Source organism: Acomys minous (assembly GCF_964271855.1).
Source record: "Acomys minous genome assembly, chromosome: 4".
NCBI classification, from domain to species: Eukaryota; Metazoa; Chordata; class Mammalia; order Rodentia; family Muridae; genus Acomys; species Acomys minous.
In genome coordinates, this window is record NC_140486.1 from 10,883,258 (window position 1) to 10,901,652 (window position 18,395).

General features: G+C 42.0%; 1 protein-coding gene across 2 annotated transcripts in view; it reads right to left on the reverse strand.

The window, feature by feature from the left end:
* EPG5 (ectopic P-granules 5 autophagy tethering factor) overlaps positions 1 to 18,395 on the reverse strand; it is a 97,726-nt gene that overhangs the window by 43,857 nt on the left and 35,474 nt on the right. For both annotated transcript variants that reach the window (XR_014778491.1, XM_084778395.1), the window contains exons 14-25: positions 17,576 to 17,740; positions 16,202 to 16,321; positions 15,010 to 15,269; positions 12,119 to 12,259; positions 10,268 to 10,412; positions 9,823 to 10,020; positions 9,022 to 9,132; positions 7,620 to 7,739; positions 5,968 to 6,134; positions 4,627 to 4,848; positions 3,149 to 3,272; positions 966 to 1,110 (exon numbers count right to left, since the gene is read on the reverse strand). Coding sequence is in view for 1 of the 2 variants with exons in the window: in XM_084778395.1 (XP_084634521.1) it covers positions 966 to 1,110; positions 3,149 to 3,272; positions 4,627 to 4,848; positions 5,968 to 6,134; positions 7,620 to 7,739; positions 9,022 to 9,132; positions 9,823 to 10,020; positions 10,268 to 10,412; positions 12,119 to 12,259; positions 15,010 to 15,269; positions 16,202 to 16,321; positions 17,576 to 17,740 (1,918 nt within the window). In the remaining variant the exon portion in view is untranslated. The remainder of the gene's footprint in view (positions 1 to 965; positions 1,111 to 3,148; positions 3,273 to 4,626; positions 4,849 to 5,967; positions 6,135 to 7,619; positions 7,740 to 9,021; positions 9,133 to 9,822; positions 10,021 to 10,267; positions 10,413 to 12,118; positions 12,260 to 15,009; positions 15,270 to 16,201; positions 16,322 to 17,575; positions 17,741 to 18,395) is intronic.

Consider the following 18,395-nt stretch of genomic DNA (forward strand, 5'->3'; position numbering starts at 1 on the left):
CGTGATAAACACACTCTCTTTCTAGGAAAGTGAGCTGTAAGACAGCAGCAGCGTCTACACAAGCACAGCTGTCATCCCAGCGTTCTGAAGGCAGAGACAGGGGGATCTCTGTGAGTTCTTCTTGATCTACATAGTAAGCTCAGGCCAGCTGGAACTACACAGGGAAATAAGGCAAAAGACGAGAAGGAGGAGGAAGAAGAAGGAAGAAGGAAGAAGGAAGAAGAAGAAGAAGAAGAAGAAGAAGAAGAAGAAGAAGAAGAAGAAGAAGAAGAAGAAGAAGAAGAAGAAACTAAAGCATTTCCTGATACAGTGTTTTCTCAAAAGAAAAAAATCAACCTCTGAATGCTAAAACTGCAAACCCAAATTAATTACATCTAAAGTTCACTTTTAAAAATAGTTTTGTTTTTAAAGCTTTGCAAAAGGAGTGAATGATGAGCCTAAGGTCTCACAGTCAGCTGTAGACAGATGTGTAGTTAGGCCTGGGCCACTGAAGGGGTAGCTATAGAGTCCGTGCCACCTTCTTGAAGCAATTCTTTTAAGGACACTTCCCTTCTATCTTACTGCAACGTATAAGCAAAGAGGACAACGTAAGTGGCCATCTTGATTTGGAGGTAGATGCCACTTAGAAACATGAGGCAGCAAGATAAGAGAACAAAGTACTTGAAAACCCCATGAGTCATGAGGGCTGCCCTACTGCTCTGAGCCACCTCCATGAGACGTAATTCATCACCAGTTGTGCTTATATCCTTCAGGGCTCGCATTCTATCTTTCATAGCAAACAAGTAAACATGGAATTTTTTTTTCCTCAGTAGCTTAAAATGTATTTGTTTTTTATTTCTATTGATTATTTTTTCACACAGGGCACTCTTAAAGAACAATTCTCATTGGAGACAGAAGGTATGTCTGTCAATGACTCTGATTCAAACATTCTTTCTTTCAAAAAGGATTGATGCCACAGGACTCACCCAGCAAAGGATCAGTGAAATCCAGCTGTGCTGAAGAGCTGCAGAGTTTGGAATGGGACTCGAGCTTGGCCTGTGTCCACAGAGCAACTGTCTCCTGGAACTCATGATGTATGCGCTCCATATTCAAATACTCCACCCACAGGTCCTAGAGTAGAACCAAAACACTTGAAGGTTAGTAGATGATTCATATGGTCACACATACAACTATGAATTTACCTCAGTGAGATACTCAGTTACAAGGAGGTGATCCACTAGGCTCCCAGCGTAGGGTAAACTGCGCGGCAAATGACAGTTTAAAAACTTTTAGCTTATGCACCATGACTATATGCATACTAATGAACTGTAAACACACACACATAACTACGCTAGTAAATTGTGCACATATAAGACATATGAGGACACAGAACATTGCTTAAAATATAATGCTAAAGTAAACACAGGAGCTAGAGAGACTGCTCAGAAGTTAAGACTGCACGCTGCTCATGCAGGGGATCTAAGCACAGTAACTAGCGCCCATGTTAGACAGCTTACAAGCACCTGTAACTCTTACTCCAGTGATCTAAAGCCTCGGCCTCAGTGAGCAGCTGAATGAATGTACACACACCCACCACACACACAGACACACACACAAACACATACACATGCATGCGCGTAGACAATTAAAAATAAATTTAAAGTTAAAATAATTAAAAGTAGTAAAATTAAATGTTTAAAAAATAAAGACATATCATGCCTGTATTCTCAGCTCTCAGAAGGCTAAAGCAAGAGGACTGGCTGCAAGTCCAAGGCGTCTGGGCTACATGGTAAGAGACAGTCTACCTGAGCTACAGAGCAAGACAATGAATGAATTCGTGAATGATAAATTAATCTGGATTAAATTAAGCCAGATGAAACTAATGCAAATTTATAAGAAATACTAGAGGGCCAGGCGTGGTGGCGCACGCCTTTAATCCCACACTCGGGTGGCAGAGGCAGACGGATCGCTGTGAGTTCGCGGCCAGCCTGGTCTACAAAGTGAGTCTAGGACAGCCAAGGCTACACAGAGAGACCCTGTCTCAAAAAAAAAAAAAAAAAAAAAAAAAAAGAAATCCTAGATATAGGGAAATATGTTAAGCTACACTACAAAATATGTTTGCTGATACATAAAATCAGCAAAAAAAAAAAAAAAAAAAAGAATGTAAAACAATGTGGACAGAACTAGCCACTTTCTTCGACAGATAAAAAAATGAAACAAAGAAAGAATAAGACTTATAGTTAAATAGACCATCAACCACTCACAAAATGAGGATCATGATTCAAACTGTAAAAATAAATAAAACCAAAAGTGTCAGAGCTAGAGAGATGGCTTAGCCACTAAGTGGCAGTTGCTTCTGCAGAGGATCTAGGTGTGGTTCCCAGCATCCACATGGCAGCTCACAACCATCTGCAACTCCAGTTCCAAGGAATCCAACACCTTCTTCTGACTTCCATGGCTGTATAGATTTATATCCAGTAAAAAACACCCGTATACAGAAAATAAAAATAAATAAATATATATTAGGATATATATATCCTTAATGGTATTTATAAGACAACTAGAATTTAACAGGCAAGTCTGGGTCAAGAGCTGCCAGAACTTAGCCCCTAGGTGAAACAATCCGAGAGAGGCCATCTCTCCTCTTTTCCTGCATCCTCCTAGGCTAGCTACAGAAACACAGAGAAAACTGACACTCCAAGTTAGGGCCAAAAAGAGAATCAAAGACATCAGTGACACAAAGACAACCTATTAGAGCACATGGGAACTAGAACCAAGGTCCTGAGCTGACCTATGACCTATATGTCATATGTCATAGACAGAAAGACCTGGAATTCATTCCCCATGTGTCTGATGGTAAAGATGACAGCTTAAGTACTCAGCTGGTCACATCTAGAATAAGTAAGAACACAATCAGACAAAGGCTGTGTTCCTCAGGTTATGAAAAGCCCTAGAACAAGCTTGGGGCTTCAGGTGAGACCATTACAGATTTGGAGCATTAAGAGAAAATATCTTGTCAAACAAAAGATTGAGATATGCACTGACAAGGCCCATCAGAATGGCTGCGTGTGACCACCATCCCACATCAGTAAGCAGGTCTACTAGGATGAGTATGGCCAGTTCACCACATTTAGAAGTGCTTTTTAAAACGGCATTGTCATAGTTTTACCTGCTGGTTCTGCATCACTTTTGCAAGCCTGTAAGTATCATAGTGTTTTGGTAAAGAAGGAATATAGGTATCTCCTTTTTGAAAATTTTCATCTTCTAGCCATAATATATATACATTGAAGAGCCTAAAAGATAAAAACACAATTATATAAAATGTAAAAAGATAGGCAGAGAAATCAAGTTTCTTGTATTACTAAGAACTTAAAAGGCTCCCATGAAGAAACAGGCAGTCCTGCCTGTCCTTAGACTCTCATGGTGGAAGACCTCACACATCAGAACTTGCTAAGGCAGAAAGTCTGGAAGGGGGCTCTGAGAGCCCTGCCACTGATGGAGTAAACGCCTGGAGGAGTGCTTACACCACAGCCCCAGCATCTGAATTCACAGCTTTGCCATTCCAATCAGACATAGTCAACCTTGGCACTTGGAAAATACCAAAAGCTAGTTTCCACCCAATGACAGCACTCAGCAGCTTAACAGCAATGGCCCCTCTTTGTTTTAGGAAACCATAAATAAAAACTGCACTCTGTGTATCTTGCCCTCATTAAAAAGGAATATTTTTTAAAATCTGGGCTTACAAAACAAGGCTTTATTCTTAAATATATTTTAACAATGTTTCTGTTTTGCTTTTTCAAAGAACACAGCCATCTATTAGCTAAGATCACTGGTATTCAAATCATTGTTTGAATAAAGCACAGAAAAGTAGTTGGCAGACCCAGATGACCAAAAGGCAGTCTCGGGTAGCCCTGGCCCATAAAGTGGAAAATTACCCCCTTTATAAGCAGGACAGTGTGTCAGGGAAGAGAGAATCAGACAAGGCTGCCATATATGGATACGTATACAAATAGAGCTTACTTTTCTAGCTCCTGACTCAGGAAGACAGAGGACCACTTTCTAAATACCCCACAGAAAAGGAACTGAAGAGAGGGCATATCAGAGACCTAAAATGTTCCAGGAGAAAACCCTCTCAGGCTAAGAGCAAGCCCTGAGGGCACAGGGTCAAAGCAAGCCTGAGGCCTGGGTCTCTTCACTCACCAAGGTATTTTGCACTTGAGGATTACTCTAACAACCATGTATACTAAGTTAAATGCACAGGGAGAAACCACGCTAACCAAGCGTGGATCACTCCAAAATTCCAAACACTTAGGGACATGGCAATCTGTGCTAGGATCTCAGAGTGAAAGAACCCTGCCTTGGCCACCACTTTCTTTCAACAGCTATTTAAAAGGTCCTGGTGTTAAATGGCTGCTAGGATCAATTTGCTTTAGCTTACTTCTATTTTAACATTAAAGAAAGGGGAGGGTATCAGCTCTCTGAGTTACTACTCAGACTCAAACACTCAACAAAACTACATCCAAACAGTGACCTATTTCCTCTGTAAAACATCTCCAGGTCACTCAGTGTCAAAGCCACCATCCAAATACAAACTAGCTGCGCCAGCACAGTGTCTATGCCACAAACAACAGCAGACAGCCATCTTACCTCACTAGTTCCCTGTGCAATTCTGGTGAAGTCAGGTAACCAGGGGTGCCAGCCTGCTGCTCTGGTGTCCCTTCACTGCCCTCTGCTGGAACTCGGAGGGCCTTGCTTGCAGCATAGTGGAAGTCTGCCACCTCACTCAGGCGTCTCTTCATGTCTTTCAACAAACTGATATGTGAGGGACTTTGAAAAAACCTTCTTCCAATACAACCATCCACAGGTAACCTTAAAAATGTAAGCAGAAACTTTCAGCTTTGAGCTGAAAATTATCTAAGTGGTGTAACACAGCAGTCAATTAGCAAGTTACCTTACTATATTTACCTCAGAGGTTATTTTGAGAAGCCAAAGAAATGGTGTATACAGAGTTCCCCTCAGCTGGTTCTGTTTCCATAGTTCTAATTACACATAGTCAACCGTAGTACAAAAATATCAAACAGAAAATTCTAGAAGTAAGCAATGTGTGTGTGTGAGTGTATGCATCTGTGTGAGTACAGGTACACATATGCCATGGCATTGGTGTAGGAGCCAGAGGACAGCTTTCAGGAATCAGCTTTCTCCTTCCACTGTGAGTTTCTGGGATCAAACTCAGGTAACCAGGCTTGCACAGCTGGCACTGCTACCCACTGAGCAATCTTGCCAGCCCTAGCAATGATTTTTTAATCAATTTTTATTACAGAATGCTACTAACCCGAGCCTTCTTTGGCAGCACATGTACTAAAATAGTACAGTGTTGTAATTGTTCATCTCCTTACTACTCATAGCTGTTTATCTCTTACTAAGCCTGGCTTTGAAAAGAATGAACATTACAAAGGCAGGACATCACCACCACCCGGAGAATAAAGAGTCTGTTTTTGAAAAACTTGAAATCAAACAGAAAATAAAGGTAACCAAGTCAGCATCTTTCTTTTATGTTTCACAGAAGTGAAAGGAAGAGGTGGGACCAGTGCACAGTCCGGACAGGACAGGCCTTGTTATTCAGCAGAGCCATGCAGCATCCCCATGCACAGCACCAGGCCCTCACTCAAATACTCTTCACAAGGTCTTGCGTGGGCCTCAGAGAGGTCACACGTGTAGCCTCAGTCTGGAGCATCTTCTCTCCCTATGCACCTCCAGAGGTTCTCTGCTGAACCTTGCCCAGCTCCCAGGTGCTGTCCTTGACATGTTAAGGACAGAGGAAGGTAAAGAGAAATAGCCACAAGATAGCCCAAACTCCATCAAGATCAAGGCTAGTAGGTACTGAGCACAGAGAGTCCTCGCTGCATCAGAAGACAGTGGCTAACCACACTCCACAGCACACAGATGGGAATGAGCTGCCAGGAACTACTACAGTACTGAGTACCATACCCATATTGTGGTCCTGGGCGATGAAGATACAGGAGGAAGAACTTCTGCCAAATTAGTGGCAGAAGAGGGTGATCAGAAGGTGTGACCAGAGCCTGGTGGGCCCAGCGATAAATCAGCAGCCTCTGCAGGGACGGGACGATGGGCAGCTTCAGCTGGACCTGGGCTTTCTACAAGAAACCAGAGCATTAGCAACCCCCAAAGGAACAGAGTCAAAATCACTTTGCTCTTTCTAAGTTAAACATTTTGTTTTCACTTCAGTAAGAAACAGCCATCTGGATACTTTCCAAGCCTGTTGGCTGACATTTTAACCTCTTTGGCAGGAAGACACGGGCTCAGTTTTTTTCTGTGAAGATATTTCAAAGATCCCAGAATAAAAATCTACCTGAAAGTTATCTAAAACCCTGGGGATAGAGCTCAGCTGAGAGCACACATTTAGCATGCTGGCACTGTAGTAAATGGAGAGACAGGAGCAGGAGGGTCAGAACTTCAAAGTCATCTTCAACTACAGTGTAGATTGGAGGACAGCCTGGGGATGCCTAAGACCTTGTCTCAAACAACAACAACAACAAAATTCTAACACTAACCTCATGTTCATCTCTGAAACTCCTTTACATGAAAAATATTACACTGTCTTCCCAGTCATGACATGTCTGTGGCATTCTTGAACCCACATCAGCTATACCTGAACACATCTGCACAACACTGGGTCCAACAACATACTCTCATGGAGAGAGGAGAGGTTCTTAAGGCTCAACCTCCTTGAGGATGGAAAAGAGAGCGAGGGAAGCCTGGATTTTTGGGTTTTGTTTTGTATTTTGTTTTTCCTTCAGTTGAAAAGCCACTGGCAAGGCACCCATGCTCCTGTAAATAAACCTAATTAAACTCACTAGGCCACCAGGGAGGGGGGAAATGTCAGTAAAATGGAGAGGAGCCAGCTGAGAAGCAGAGGGACCAACAGGACAGGAGAGGATGAATAATGGTTAGAATATTGTCAAAATATAGTATAGGTGCCTATGAAATGTCATGATAAAACCCATTATGATCACTAGTATATGTCAGCAAAAAGTTAAGTAAAATTTTAACTTCAGAGAGCAAAGCAGTCAAACGAAACAGAAACCAAAGATGAATGTACCAAATTTTATCAATCTAAAAATCTAAATTTTAATAAAGCTTTTAGGGCGTGAAAAACTCCTTGACAGGCTCTGAAACCTGAAAGCACAGTCTCTACCCTGACTCCTGAAGATCTGTAAATCAGAAGCCTTAGCCAGCTTATTTCACATACTGATCATCAGGAGTTTGTTAAAAAAAAAAAAAAAAAAAAAATTCCTCATTCCAATCCAGCTGCAGAGAGTAGGAACTTCTCAAGCAAGCATCAGGAATCTGATTTTTAACAAGTTTTAAGAAGGGGTTCCCGATACACTTGGGACACAAGGGCAACAACAATTCACAACAACAGCAAGCTCCTCCATGACAGGGTGGGGACTCTGAGAAGCCAACACACCCTTCAGTTACACAAGGATTTTAGATGCTGAATGGTGGCTGCACTTTGTGAATATTCACAGTAGAAAACAAGGAGTTAACCGGCTACAGTGAGTGGCTCAGCTTAGAGTGTAAGGCATCTCCTGTAACTCAATCGCAGACCATGACTGTACCTTTAGAGCTTGGTCAGGGGTAAAGGCATTTATAACCAATTCCCCTTCAACGACTCTTCGAAGCTGAGAATCCTCTTCAAAGATGGATTCCATGTTCAATACAGTCCATGCAAACCAAACCTATAACACCAAACAAAGGGGAAGAGAAGAAGCCACTAATTCCAACTGATGGATATCTCCTGCTCACAGGTGTAAGTGTTTTCTAGGGCTGGAGGCATGGCTCAGTGATGCAGCATCTGCCTAGCATGCACAAGTCCCTGGGTTTGATCTATAGGACTGCAAAACACACACATGCAGTTCTCCGGCAACAAATATTGGGCTTTGAAACTTTCTGTGTACTTAGTATGTGTCTATGTTCTTGTCACATGTATACATTTAGACAAAACAAGTGATTGAAAAGTGCTAAATTCTTCTAGAGCAGTGGTTCTCAACGTTCCTAATGCTGTGACCCTTTAGAATACGTCATGTTCTGGTGACCTCCAAGCACACCTTTAATCCCAGCACTCATGGAGGCAGAGGCAGGCAGAGTGCTGTGGGTTCAAGGCCAGCCAAGATGGTCTGCAAAGTGAGTCTAGGACAGCCAAGGTTACACAAAGAAACCCTGACTCAAAACAAACAAACAAACATGTGTATGTGTATGTGTGTGTGTATGTATATATACACATATACATATATAGAGAGATCTATATCTCTATCTCTCTCTATATATGTCTGTATATATATATTTGTTGCCACCTTATAACTGTAATTTTGCTACAGTTATGAATCATAATGTAATTATCTATGTTTTCTGATGGTCTTAGATGACCCCTGTGAAAGGGTCGTTTGACCCCCAAAGAAATTGCAACCCACAGGCTGAGAACCACTACTCTAGGAGAAAATGATGATGACTGCATTTGGGGGTGGGGTGCTGTACCAGAGAATGTTCTAGAGCTAGGCAGGAAAGATGGCCCTTTAGTCTCAATAAGGCAGAAAAACAGAAGTGGAGGGGTGGGTACACATCCGTGAGGAACTGTGTCAGCTCAGGCCCTGGAGGACCAGCTAACAGACTGAAGGACGTTACTACTGGCTTCAGGGGTGAAGCAGCATGACTCACGCAGCCTGAGCCTGGCAGCAACCATGAGACGGCTGCTGAGCACTGGCTAAGAAGGCCTGTTCTGAGTGCTTTACATACAGGCTCGATTATATCTCACCTGACGATGAGGAAACTGAAGACAGAGAAGTAAGCAAGCAGCCCAAGGCACAGAGCTAGCAAATGGCAGAATCACTCTGAAACAGGGGCCACCTACCCCTAACACCCACTCTTGATCTCTCTCCACTCAGCCCCTGACTTAACCTCAGTAAGGATGGCAACAAAATTAAAATTCACAAAGATTTTAACAGCCCTTAGTAGGTTTCATACCTGCGTGGACATGGACAAGCCCTCCACGAAGGAAGGTGTGATGTTGCCTGCCACAATCCAGCTCACCAAGGAGGAGAGGAGACTCCGGTCACAGTGGTAACCCAAAGCATTCTGCATGAGGAGAAGAGGAGCAGCAAGGAGTTTTCAAAGAGCCTGACTCCCCCAGGCGTCAGCAGTAACCTCTACACTGGAAGATTCCAACAGGACACAGACTGCATGGTGTAGCTGCATTCAGGATCACGTGCTGTACTTAGAGTTTGGTTTCCATGTTCATTGTGGACTGGGCTTTCATTCTTTATCATCCCCTTAACTGTTTTTGGTGTCGGGCTAACACCAGCTCACGGAGTGAGTTTGGTAACACTCTGCCATGAGATTCTGTGGAACAGTCTGGGGGGCGTTACAGTTAGTTCTTTTTTAAAGGTCAGGTAGAATTCAGCAGTGACCCAGTCATGAACAAAGTACATGATGTACATGTATAAAAATATTATCATGAATGTCATGACTTTGTATACATACTAACTGAAAAAAGATTTCAGGAATGGGACTGTCTGCTTCAACAATCCCAGGGTGCACCACAGAGACAGGTACTAAACACTACAGGCTCTCCTTGACTTACTCCTCTATGCCTTCCCTGAGATCTGTACCAGCAGACTATGACTACTGAGATGAGACAACATTAAGGTGTAATTTGTATAAAAATAATAAAGATTTGCCAGAGATTATTACCAGGAATTGAATATTTAGGAGACCCTTTTAGCACCTAGTACCTAGCCAATGGCTGGAAGGTTTCCTTACAGTTACCTTGTGCTGTTGGTAGAGCAGCTTCTGCACGCAGTCTTCTTGCATCAGGTGAAAAGCTGTTTTACACAAGTGATCCATGAGGAAGAGAATGGGCTGCTCTCGGTACCACAGGTGCTGGCTTATGAGCGCCTGGACCCAGAACTCCAACACAGCCACGGGGCCTACCTCATTAGGCTGAGTGCTTACACATATGTGTGCCTGTAAAGAAGAACCTCAGGTGATATGGAAGGTTGACAACCGCCCGCCCTCCCACATTAAAATGCATTCCAAATGTATCCACTCCCAGAAAAACCCTACTCTACCAGCCTTCTCGTACTCTAACGCCACATGTTCTGTGTATAGAGAAAGAGTATAGTATATGTATGTATTTACACACACACACACACACACACACACACACACACACACACACACACACACACACGGGACTAGTAAGGGCTCTGACCTGGATCATGCTGTTGAGAAGCTTCACATTGTCCCCGTGGCTGGTTCCTGTCAGATGCTGTGCCACCTTGTGGGTGACCTGCTGGGTGACCCCCTGAGGAACACCACTGTCCAAGTGTAGGAAGAGGAGAAGGTTCGACAAAAACCTGTGGAGCACATAGACAGGTGTGGTGGCGCACACTTCTAATCCCAGCACTCAGGAGGCAGAGGCAGGTGGGTTGATGTGAGTCCGAGGCCAGCTTGGTCTACAAAGTGAGTCCAGGATAGCCAGGGCTACACAGAGAAACCCTGTCTCGAAAAAAAATAAAAACCAAGACAAAACTGTGAAGCACAAAGGATCTCAAGCCTTGCCTTCGAGACGGGCAGAACTGCAGCAGTGGGCTGCATTTGCTTGCTTTTTCTCTTGCTGTTTTGAGACAGGGTCTCATGGAGCCTAGCTAGTCTCTAAGTTGTTATGTGGTTGAAACTGCCCTTGGAAGGCAGACTTCCCAAGATGCTGGGACCACAGACACGTACCAGCACAGCAGACTTGGGCAATAGGGAGACGGGGTCTAGGGATGGACCATGAGTGTCCTGGGCAAGGCTCTACCACTGCTTTATATGCCCAGAGCTCAGAAAAACATTAAATTAGCTCCACTTTTAGGATACAGTACTATTTAGATATTCTGATAAATTTTCAAGGACTTCAGAAGAATAAATGTGTGTTGAATTAAAACTCTCTACAGCACTGTAATGGACAGGTCCAAGTCAAATACATACGGACAAGTTAAAGGGACCTGGAAGAAAACACCTTGAGATTGCATTATCCCCTCCATATCTTGGACTCCTCATAAGAACATGGACGCCACCCTTACCCGCTTGCACACACTTCTCGCCCTAGCACCACTGGATTCTTACCTCCTCTTTCAATCACTCTTCATGAAGCCCCAGGTGGTCAGCCTCCTGGAAAGGTCATCTCTTCCCACCTTTGCATTCATTTTATCTGCCTACAACCCGTAGACTACATAAAATAGTATGCTTTGGTGTGGGTACCACTGCTGATACACATAAGGACCGCTGTTCCAAGAGTCTCAGGGGAATAAGTGCTCTTTTAAATACTAACAGGCTTCTAAGCAATTATAATTTAAGTAAATAGGAAATACCTTTTATAAAAATAAAACTAGAATCATTAATCTAAACAATGTTCATCAACTACATTCTAAACCAGACTGCACAAGTTTTCTATCTCATAAAAATAATAAAAACAATCAAACAAACAAACACTATTGGGGAGCCAGGTGTGGTGGTGCACGCCTTTAATCCCAGCACTCGGGAGGCAGAAGCAGTTGGATCTCTGTGAGTTCAAGGCCAGCCTGGTCTACAAAGTGAGTTCAGGACAGCTAAGGCTACATAGAGAAACTCTGTCTCAGAAAACCCAAACAAACAAAAACATACTGCTGGGGGCTGGAGAGATGGGTTGGCAGTTAAGAGCATGTACTTCTCCTGTAAAGGACCAAGTATGGTTCCCAGCATCAGTGTCTAACAACCAGTCCCAGAGATGTCTGACACCCTCCTCCAGCCACTGCAAGCATGTGCCCATACTGCCACACAGACACACAAAGTATATGAAATCAGCAATAAAGATAAATCTTTAAAAAAGATAAGCAGTCTATTAAACTGAAAAAAGAAGGTATAAAAATACACTTTAAATGTATTGGAAAATACAACATGTATTTCTACAAACTGAGAGGAAAACAAAAACCAAACAAACAAACAAACAACTGAAATACTATCCCCTTTTAATTTACTCTAGAAACCAGAAATTGAAGTCATTTCTACCTGCTGGGGTGCTACTGTTGTAGAATATACTCACTGTTCATTCTTCAGAAGGTAATACTGGCAAGGATAGAACACAGGTAGAATCTTATCTAAAGCATGGACCATTGCTCTCAAATGCCTTGATTGGACCAGATTTCCCAACAGCGGGATGCCTTCTGCACAGAACTTCTCAATGCTACAAAAAATGAAAGGGAAATGTGAGCACTCTGTACCTCATTCATAAAATTGTATTCCTAAAATGAAATACAAGCTTACAATACCTGGATTATCTCAGTTAGCCAAACTTTTAGTGAATAACTTACACAAAGAAAGACCTGACTCGTAACTTAGAAATACAGAATTCTTAAAATCTCATCTATATTTTCTCTTATTAAATGAGAAAGTTGAAAGCACTGTGGGCAAATTAACATGGTGCCCCAGGAACGAGATGAGAAGCCAAAGCTGGCCCTACTTAAGTGTCCCAGCGGCTACTGCAGCATAGGGAAGCTTAGAGCATGAGCTCTGCCAGCCTGACTGCTGTTGTCCCACACATTTTCTTTTCCTTTGCAATAGCTTATTATAAATATTACTGAATAATAATAAACAATAGTTGTTTTGTTTCCTTGGTTGGTTGGCTGTTTTGTTGTTGTTGTTGTTGTTTCTGTTTGTAGACATACATATATTATTTTCCAATACATTTGTACTGTATTTTGTATTTTCTCATTTTGCTGCTTTCTTTTTAGTTTAACTGACTTAAATGATTTATTTTTAGTTTGAATTTGAAATGTAATTATTTATTTGAACACATATAGGGAGGAAACAGAAGTTGACCTATATAAAAATAAAGCTCCTCATTTTTCCAACTGCAAAATATAGTTGTAGGAGATTTAAGTAAAGTTAGGAGAAATATGTTCAATGGAAATCTTTAGCATCATTTTCAAATAATACACATGCCCAGGAATCAGGAGGCAGGTGCATACAAGTTGCTGTGAGTTCAAAGCCAGCCTGTTCCAAACCGAGGTCCAGACAGCCAAGGCTACACAGTGAGATCCTGTCTCACAACAACAATAATAAACATGACAGTCAGAAGCCAATGAAAACACATTTCTGCTCCAGTGAAAAAATATAACACTGTGTTCTCATGATTATGTCTAATAGGAAAGGTATGTTAGATAAAGAAGAAACTCTCAGAGGTGACCTCACAGATTGCTCAGGGTACACGAGCAGGAGAAGCAAGTGGGTTTTTCCTACTTTCAAGATTTTGTACTTTCCCTATATTGCTTTAACTCTAAGGGAAAAGCCTCCAAAGAATAAAAGTTATAGTACAAAGGGCTACTGTGTAAGAAGTACTTACAATAGTAACAACAAAATACAAAATTATGTATGTTTTGCATATATTTCATAAATTATGTAAATATAAACTCTAAGAAGAAAGAAAAGTATCGAACAGAATAAAGGCTGGAATGGCTAAGAGCACGTGTTTCTAGAAGGACAAGTCCCAACAGCCACGGCAGGCCTCAGGTCTGGCTCCAGGGGATCCTCAGACTCTGGCCTATGCAGGTCCACACACATTACAGTGCGCACACACACATATACACGTTGTTTTTTTAATAATATAAATTTTTTTAAAAAGAAAAAAATAATATAAATTTTAAGGAATATATTTTATAAACAACATTTTAGCATGAGAACGATTCTGGGTGCCCTTCTATTATTCTCTGTATTCTCCATAAGGTTATGGTTATATACAATATAAGTGTGTCTACTGTACTCCCAAGCCCCATAACACAGACTGGTTGGGTTGTTTAGTTATTTTTGTTTGTGGTTTTGGGGGGGTTGTTTTGTTTTATTTTGTTTGGTTGGTTTTTTCTTTGTTTGTTTTTTGTTTTGGATTTTTTTGGGGGGTTGGGGTTTTTTTGTTTTGTTTTGTTTTTCAAGACAGGGCTTCTCTGTGTATCCTTGGCTGTACTGGACTCAATTTGTAGACAGGCTGGTCTTGAACTCACAGAGATCCACCTGCCCTGCCTCGACCTCCTGAGTGCTAGGATTAAAGGCCTGTGCCACTATAACCAGCTTATACTATTTTTCTTTTCTCTTTCTTTCTTTTTTTTTTCTTTTTTTTTTTTTAAGGGAGTTGCTTCTATTCAATTCACAGACTGAACCAATCCCAAAGGAAAGCACTTACTCTCTGTCTCTCACTGCCATCAGTAATCAGCATGTACAGAAGAACCCAACAATGAATCATCCAATGTGTATTAGATGATACACAATGAAGATGAATGATAAGAACGACAGCCCCAGAATGGACACAGCATCCAGAGAAAACATGAAACAAGTTTGAAAAACTATAGTTAAAGAACCAACAACCCAGACAACTGTTCTATTATGAGGCCAGTCAGTACTGCCATCTCCATCTGAGAGCTGAGGGCCCAGGGCTCAGGGAACCATTCTGGAGCCAGAGCTGCTTGGAACAATGTAGCAAGGACAACCCTAGATAACCTTGTCCTTTTCCTTCTGAAACATTCTACATCAACCGCCCTCTCTTACCTACTTTCAAATTTGTCCTAGCAGCCATCCAATCACCTCTGCTCAGTACCGCCCCATTTCCACTTAGCTCACCTCCCTCACCAGGTGCGCCTGCTTGCATCCCTTCATTCTACCGTATGTATCTACTGAGCACAAGTTCTGAGACACACAAAGGAGTAAGAAAAGTCGCCACCTTCTACAAGGAAGCTTTAGATGACCTATATATACATATTTCTTTTGGCAAATGAACAGGAATGAATTTGGGTATTACTCTCCCTTTATAAGCTAATCAATGAGGCTCATTATTTGGCCCTAATTAACCACCCATGGGTTTAATGAAGGCCTCATGGCTGGAATGTGAACAGATGAGATTCTAGAACTCCTACCTACAACCTACCCTGGAGGTTCAGCATACAGTACCTGTGCCCAACAGCTGTCAGAGCTAAGGCAAGATAGCAGCCAATGGGCATGCCTGACTTCACAGCCTTCAGGAGAGGGTGAAACATGGGTGACTCGGTCATGTCAGGTACCGTGCTGGAGAAGGGAACACCTGGGCAGTTCTGCTGTCGTCCAAAATCATTTTTGTGTAATTTTAACCTCAAGATCAAATTCCAGGCCCACTGGTTAAATGAGGTCTCGGGAGTCTCTCCATATCGAACAATACTGGCCAGATATGAAACCTGAAACAATCATTCATTTTCAATAATATTAGTCATATATAAATTAAACCAGTAGCATCATCTACACCTCTGTTTGTGTCAATAATGCCCTGGGAAGAGAATGTGCTCCTCACTGCCCTTGGTTGATGCTTGCTGCACTGTATCACAGCACTGTCCCATTGGTATCTCCACACTCATCTTACATGCTTTGTGAGCCTGATCTCAGCTCAAGCAGAAGAATATAAAGGCTGATTCTCAAGACCACTGTGTTATACAGTCATCAAACCAGTGTTAGGGGACTCACAGATATCATTTGCCAATTTATCAGTATAAAGACAAATATCAAACTACCAATAATTTAGCTACCAATCTGCAAAGGATTTTAAAATGTCACTCAGTTCTCCTGAGTTGTACATCTGAGCTCCAACATATCTCTATAACCCAAGCCAAATTCGGAAACACTAATGATCACAAAAAGATTTTTTTTGGTCATGGGTGGTAGGGCAGGCCTTTAATCCCAGAATTCAGGAGGCAGAGCCTGGCAGATCTCTGTGAGTTCAAGACCAGCCTGGGTGAGTTTCAGGACAGCAAGGGTACATAGTGACATCATATCTCAAAATAAGACAACTTTTAAAGAAAAATCTTTTAAAACTATGAAAATTAAATTTGGTATCTTGAGCCAGGCGTGGTGGTGCACGCCTTTAATCCCAGCACTCAGGAGGCAGAGGCAGGTGGATCTCTGTGAGTTTGAAGCCAGGCTGGTCTATAAAGCAAGTCCAGGATAGCCAAGGCTACACAGAGAAACCCTGTCTCGGAGAAAAAAAAGAAAAAAGAAAAGAAAATTTAAGTTTGGTATCTTGAATTGGCAGAAATAAATCAAAACTCCAATCTCATATTCCCGGGCAATTTTTCAATGAGGACGTATGTTCTCGGTACACAAGAAGAGTGAGCACCTGTTTCATACTTTCAGAGATCAGCCCAGCATAGGGCTTCTGTGCTAGGTACTTCTGATAAGCCTCGAGGACGAGCAAGGCCACGTCAGTGTGCAATGCTTGATCCAAATGAAGGGCACCCTTTTGAGAAAACAAACAAAAGCACAAATATAATATACCATCCTCATATAGTAAGCAGTTCCTTAAACAACAAAGGCAGAAAAGTAAAACAAGACTTTGATTCATAAGAAAAACGCTTCAAAAACCTTATCTCCTTAAAGTGAAATTATGAGACAACAACAGGGGAGAGACCCTCATATCTACAGAACACGTAGACTGCACCAAGACGTGTCTAGCCTCGATCATCCCCAAGCCTCCCAACAAGTATTAAAATGAAAGATGCCAGACAGCTATAGAGGGCTCATGTCCCCCCAGTCCCTGCCAATTGTTCGCATTCTGATCAATAAGCCAATTAATAAAACTCAGGTAATGAGGCAAAAAATATAACAGTCAAAATCAGGAGCATGTCTCTTAGGAGACTTGACATATAGAAGCCCTTAATAGTAACTATTAATAATTCTGAAGTGAGGAGTGAAGTAACAGTTTCTCTAGCTCTCTGTAATAACTCAATGGGGAAGGATTATTGATATTAATATCTACGGATGGGCACATGATGCTCAGAGTTTAGGAAGCTTGTTCAGAGTCACACTGTCAGGAGGTCACTGAGCAGGGATCAGAGCAAAGTCAAACTCATAATTAAGCCATGTTGTAGAAAACAACTCCGGCGATGACATACAGGACAGACTGCAGAAAGAGGCCTGGGGCAGCAGATACAGTCAGGAGGAAATGAAGTAGGTAGCCAAAGATAAAACAGTGCATTCAAGTAGCTTAAAGACACAGGGAACATCTTTCTTTTTCTTCTTTGACTGTGTGTGCACATGTAAGGCCACCGGCTAGCAATCTCCATGGTGGGTCCCTCTGTGTCCCTCTCTCCAGTGTGGAGATTACAGGCACCTGCTGCTGCACCCAGCTTTTACGTGGTTGCTAGGGATGGGGCTGGGGTCCTCACGCTGTACAGTGAACACTTTACCAACTCAGTCAACACCAGAGTGTTTAATATGTGTACCTTCACTAGAGGATGTTCACAACAAAAACAGAAGTAAAGGAAAGATACTCTGGGGACTATAGCTCAGTGGTAGAACCCCTTCCGGGCATTTACAAAGCCCTAGCTTCAGTCCCCACTGGAGGAGAAGGAGGAAGAGAAGGAGACCAAAACTCTAACACAGCTGAGAGAATTTGCAGGCCTAGCAAGTGGCAGAAAGAGATGTTACTGCTTTAAGAAAACACTGTCCTGAAACTGATCCATGTAAACTCTGTTTCTTGGGAATGGCATACCTGTTCAGTAAAGCCCCAATTCAGTCCTTCTAGGATCACACAGGCCAACTTGTTCTTCACTGCTGTCAGACTGTAATTCAGCAACCAGTCCCGAATCACAGCTATCTCAGAGGCAGAGGGTTGCCAAAGATACAATGGCAATTCTTTAAACAAGTATAAAGAAACCTTTTTAAAAAGAAAGCAACGATTAAATTTAAGACTCAGGAACAATACTGCATTACCCAATACATTATTAAAATTTGTAAATTTTCCTTGGAAAGGATGTGGGAGTGAATTTGATTTTGAGGCAAGTAAAATTAAAATAATGGACAAACATATAAAGTAAAATGCACTTTTAAAACAATGATAGACCTAAAACACAGGCAATCCTTTGCAGAGGTCAAATCCTTTTATTGTTTAAATTGGTATGTTTCCATCCAGGTAAACTACCATACCAAAACACAAATTTAAAGTGATGATAAATCAGAATAAGCCACTGATTTTTAAAAATATTTCTCTTCTACACAATACCATGTAAAGATATTTCTATTTGCTGGAAAGCAATCTGTTGGGCCAGTAAGAAGTCAATGTAAGGACAGATGAAATGAGATCAAGAGTTAATAATTTCTGACACTGGATGCTGGATACACTATGCAGTCCTATTTATCATTATCACAGTGTGTGTGTGTGTGTGTGTGTGTGTGTGTGTGTGTGTGTGTGTGTACGTATGTGTCCGTGTGTACGTGTGTGTCCCTGTGTGTGTGTGCCCATCCCCTAGTCCTACGTATAGGCAAGAGCAGGAGTAGTATGAGTGTAGATGGGGATCCTAGGACAAATCTGT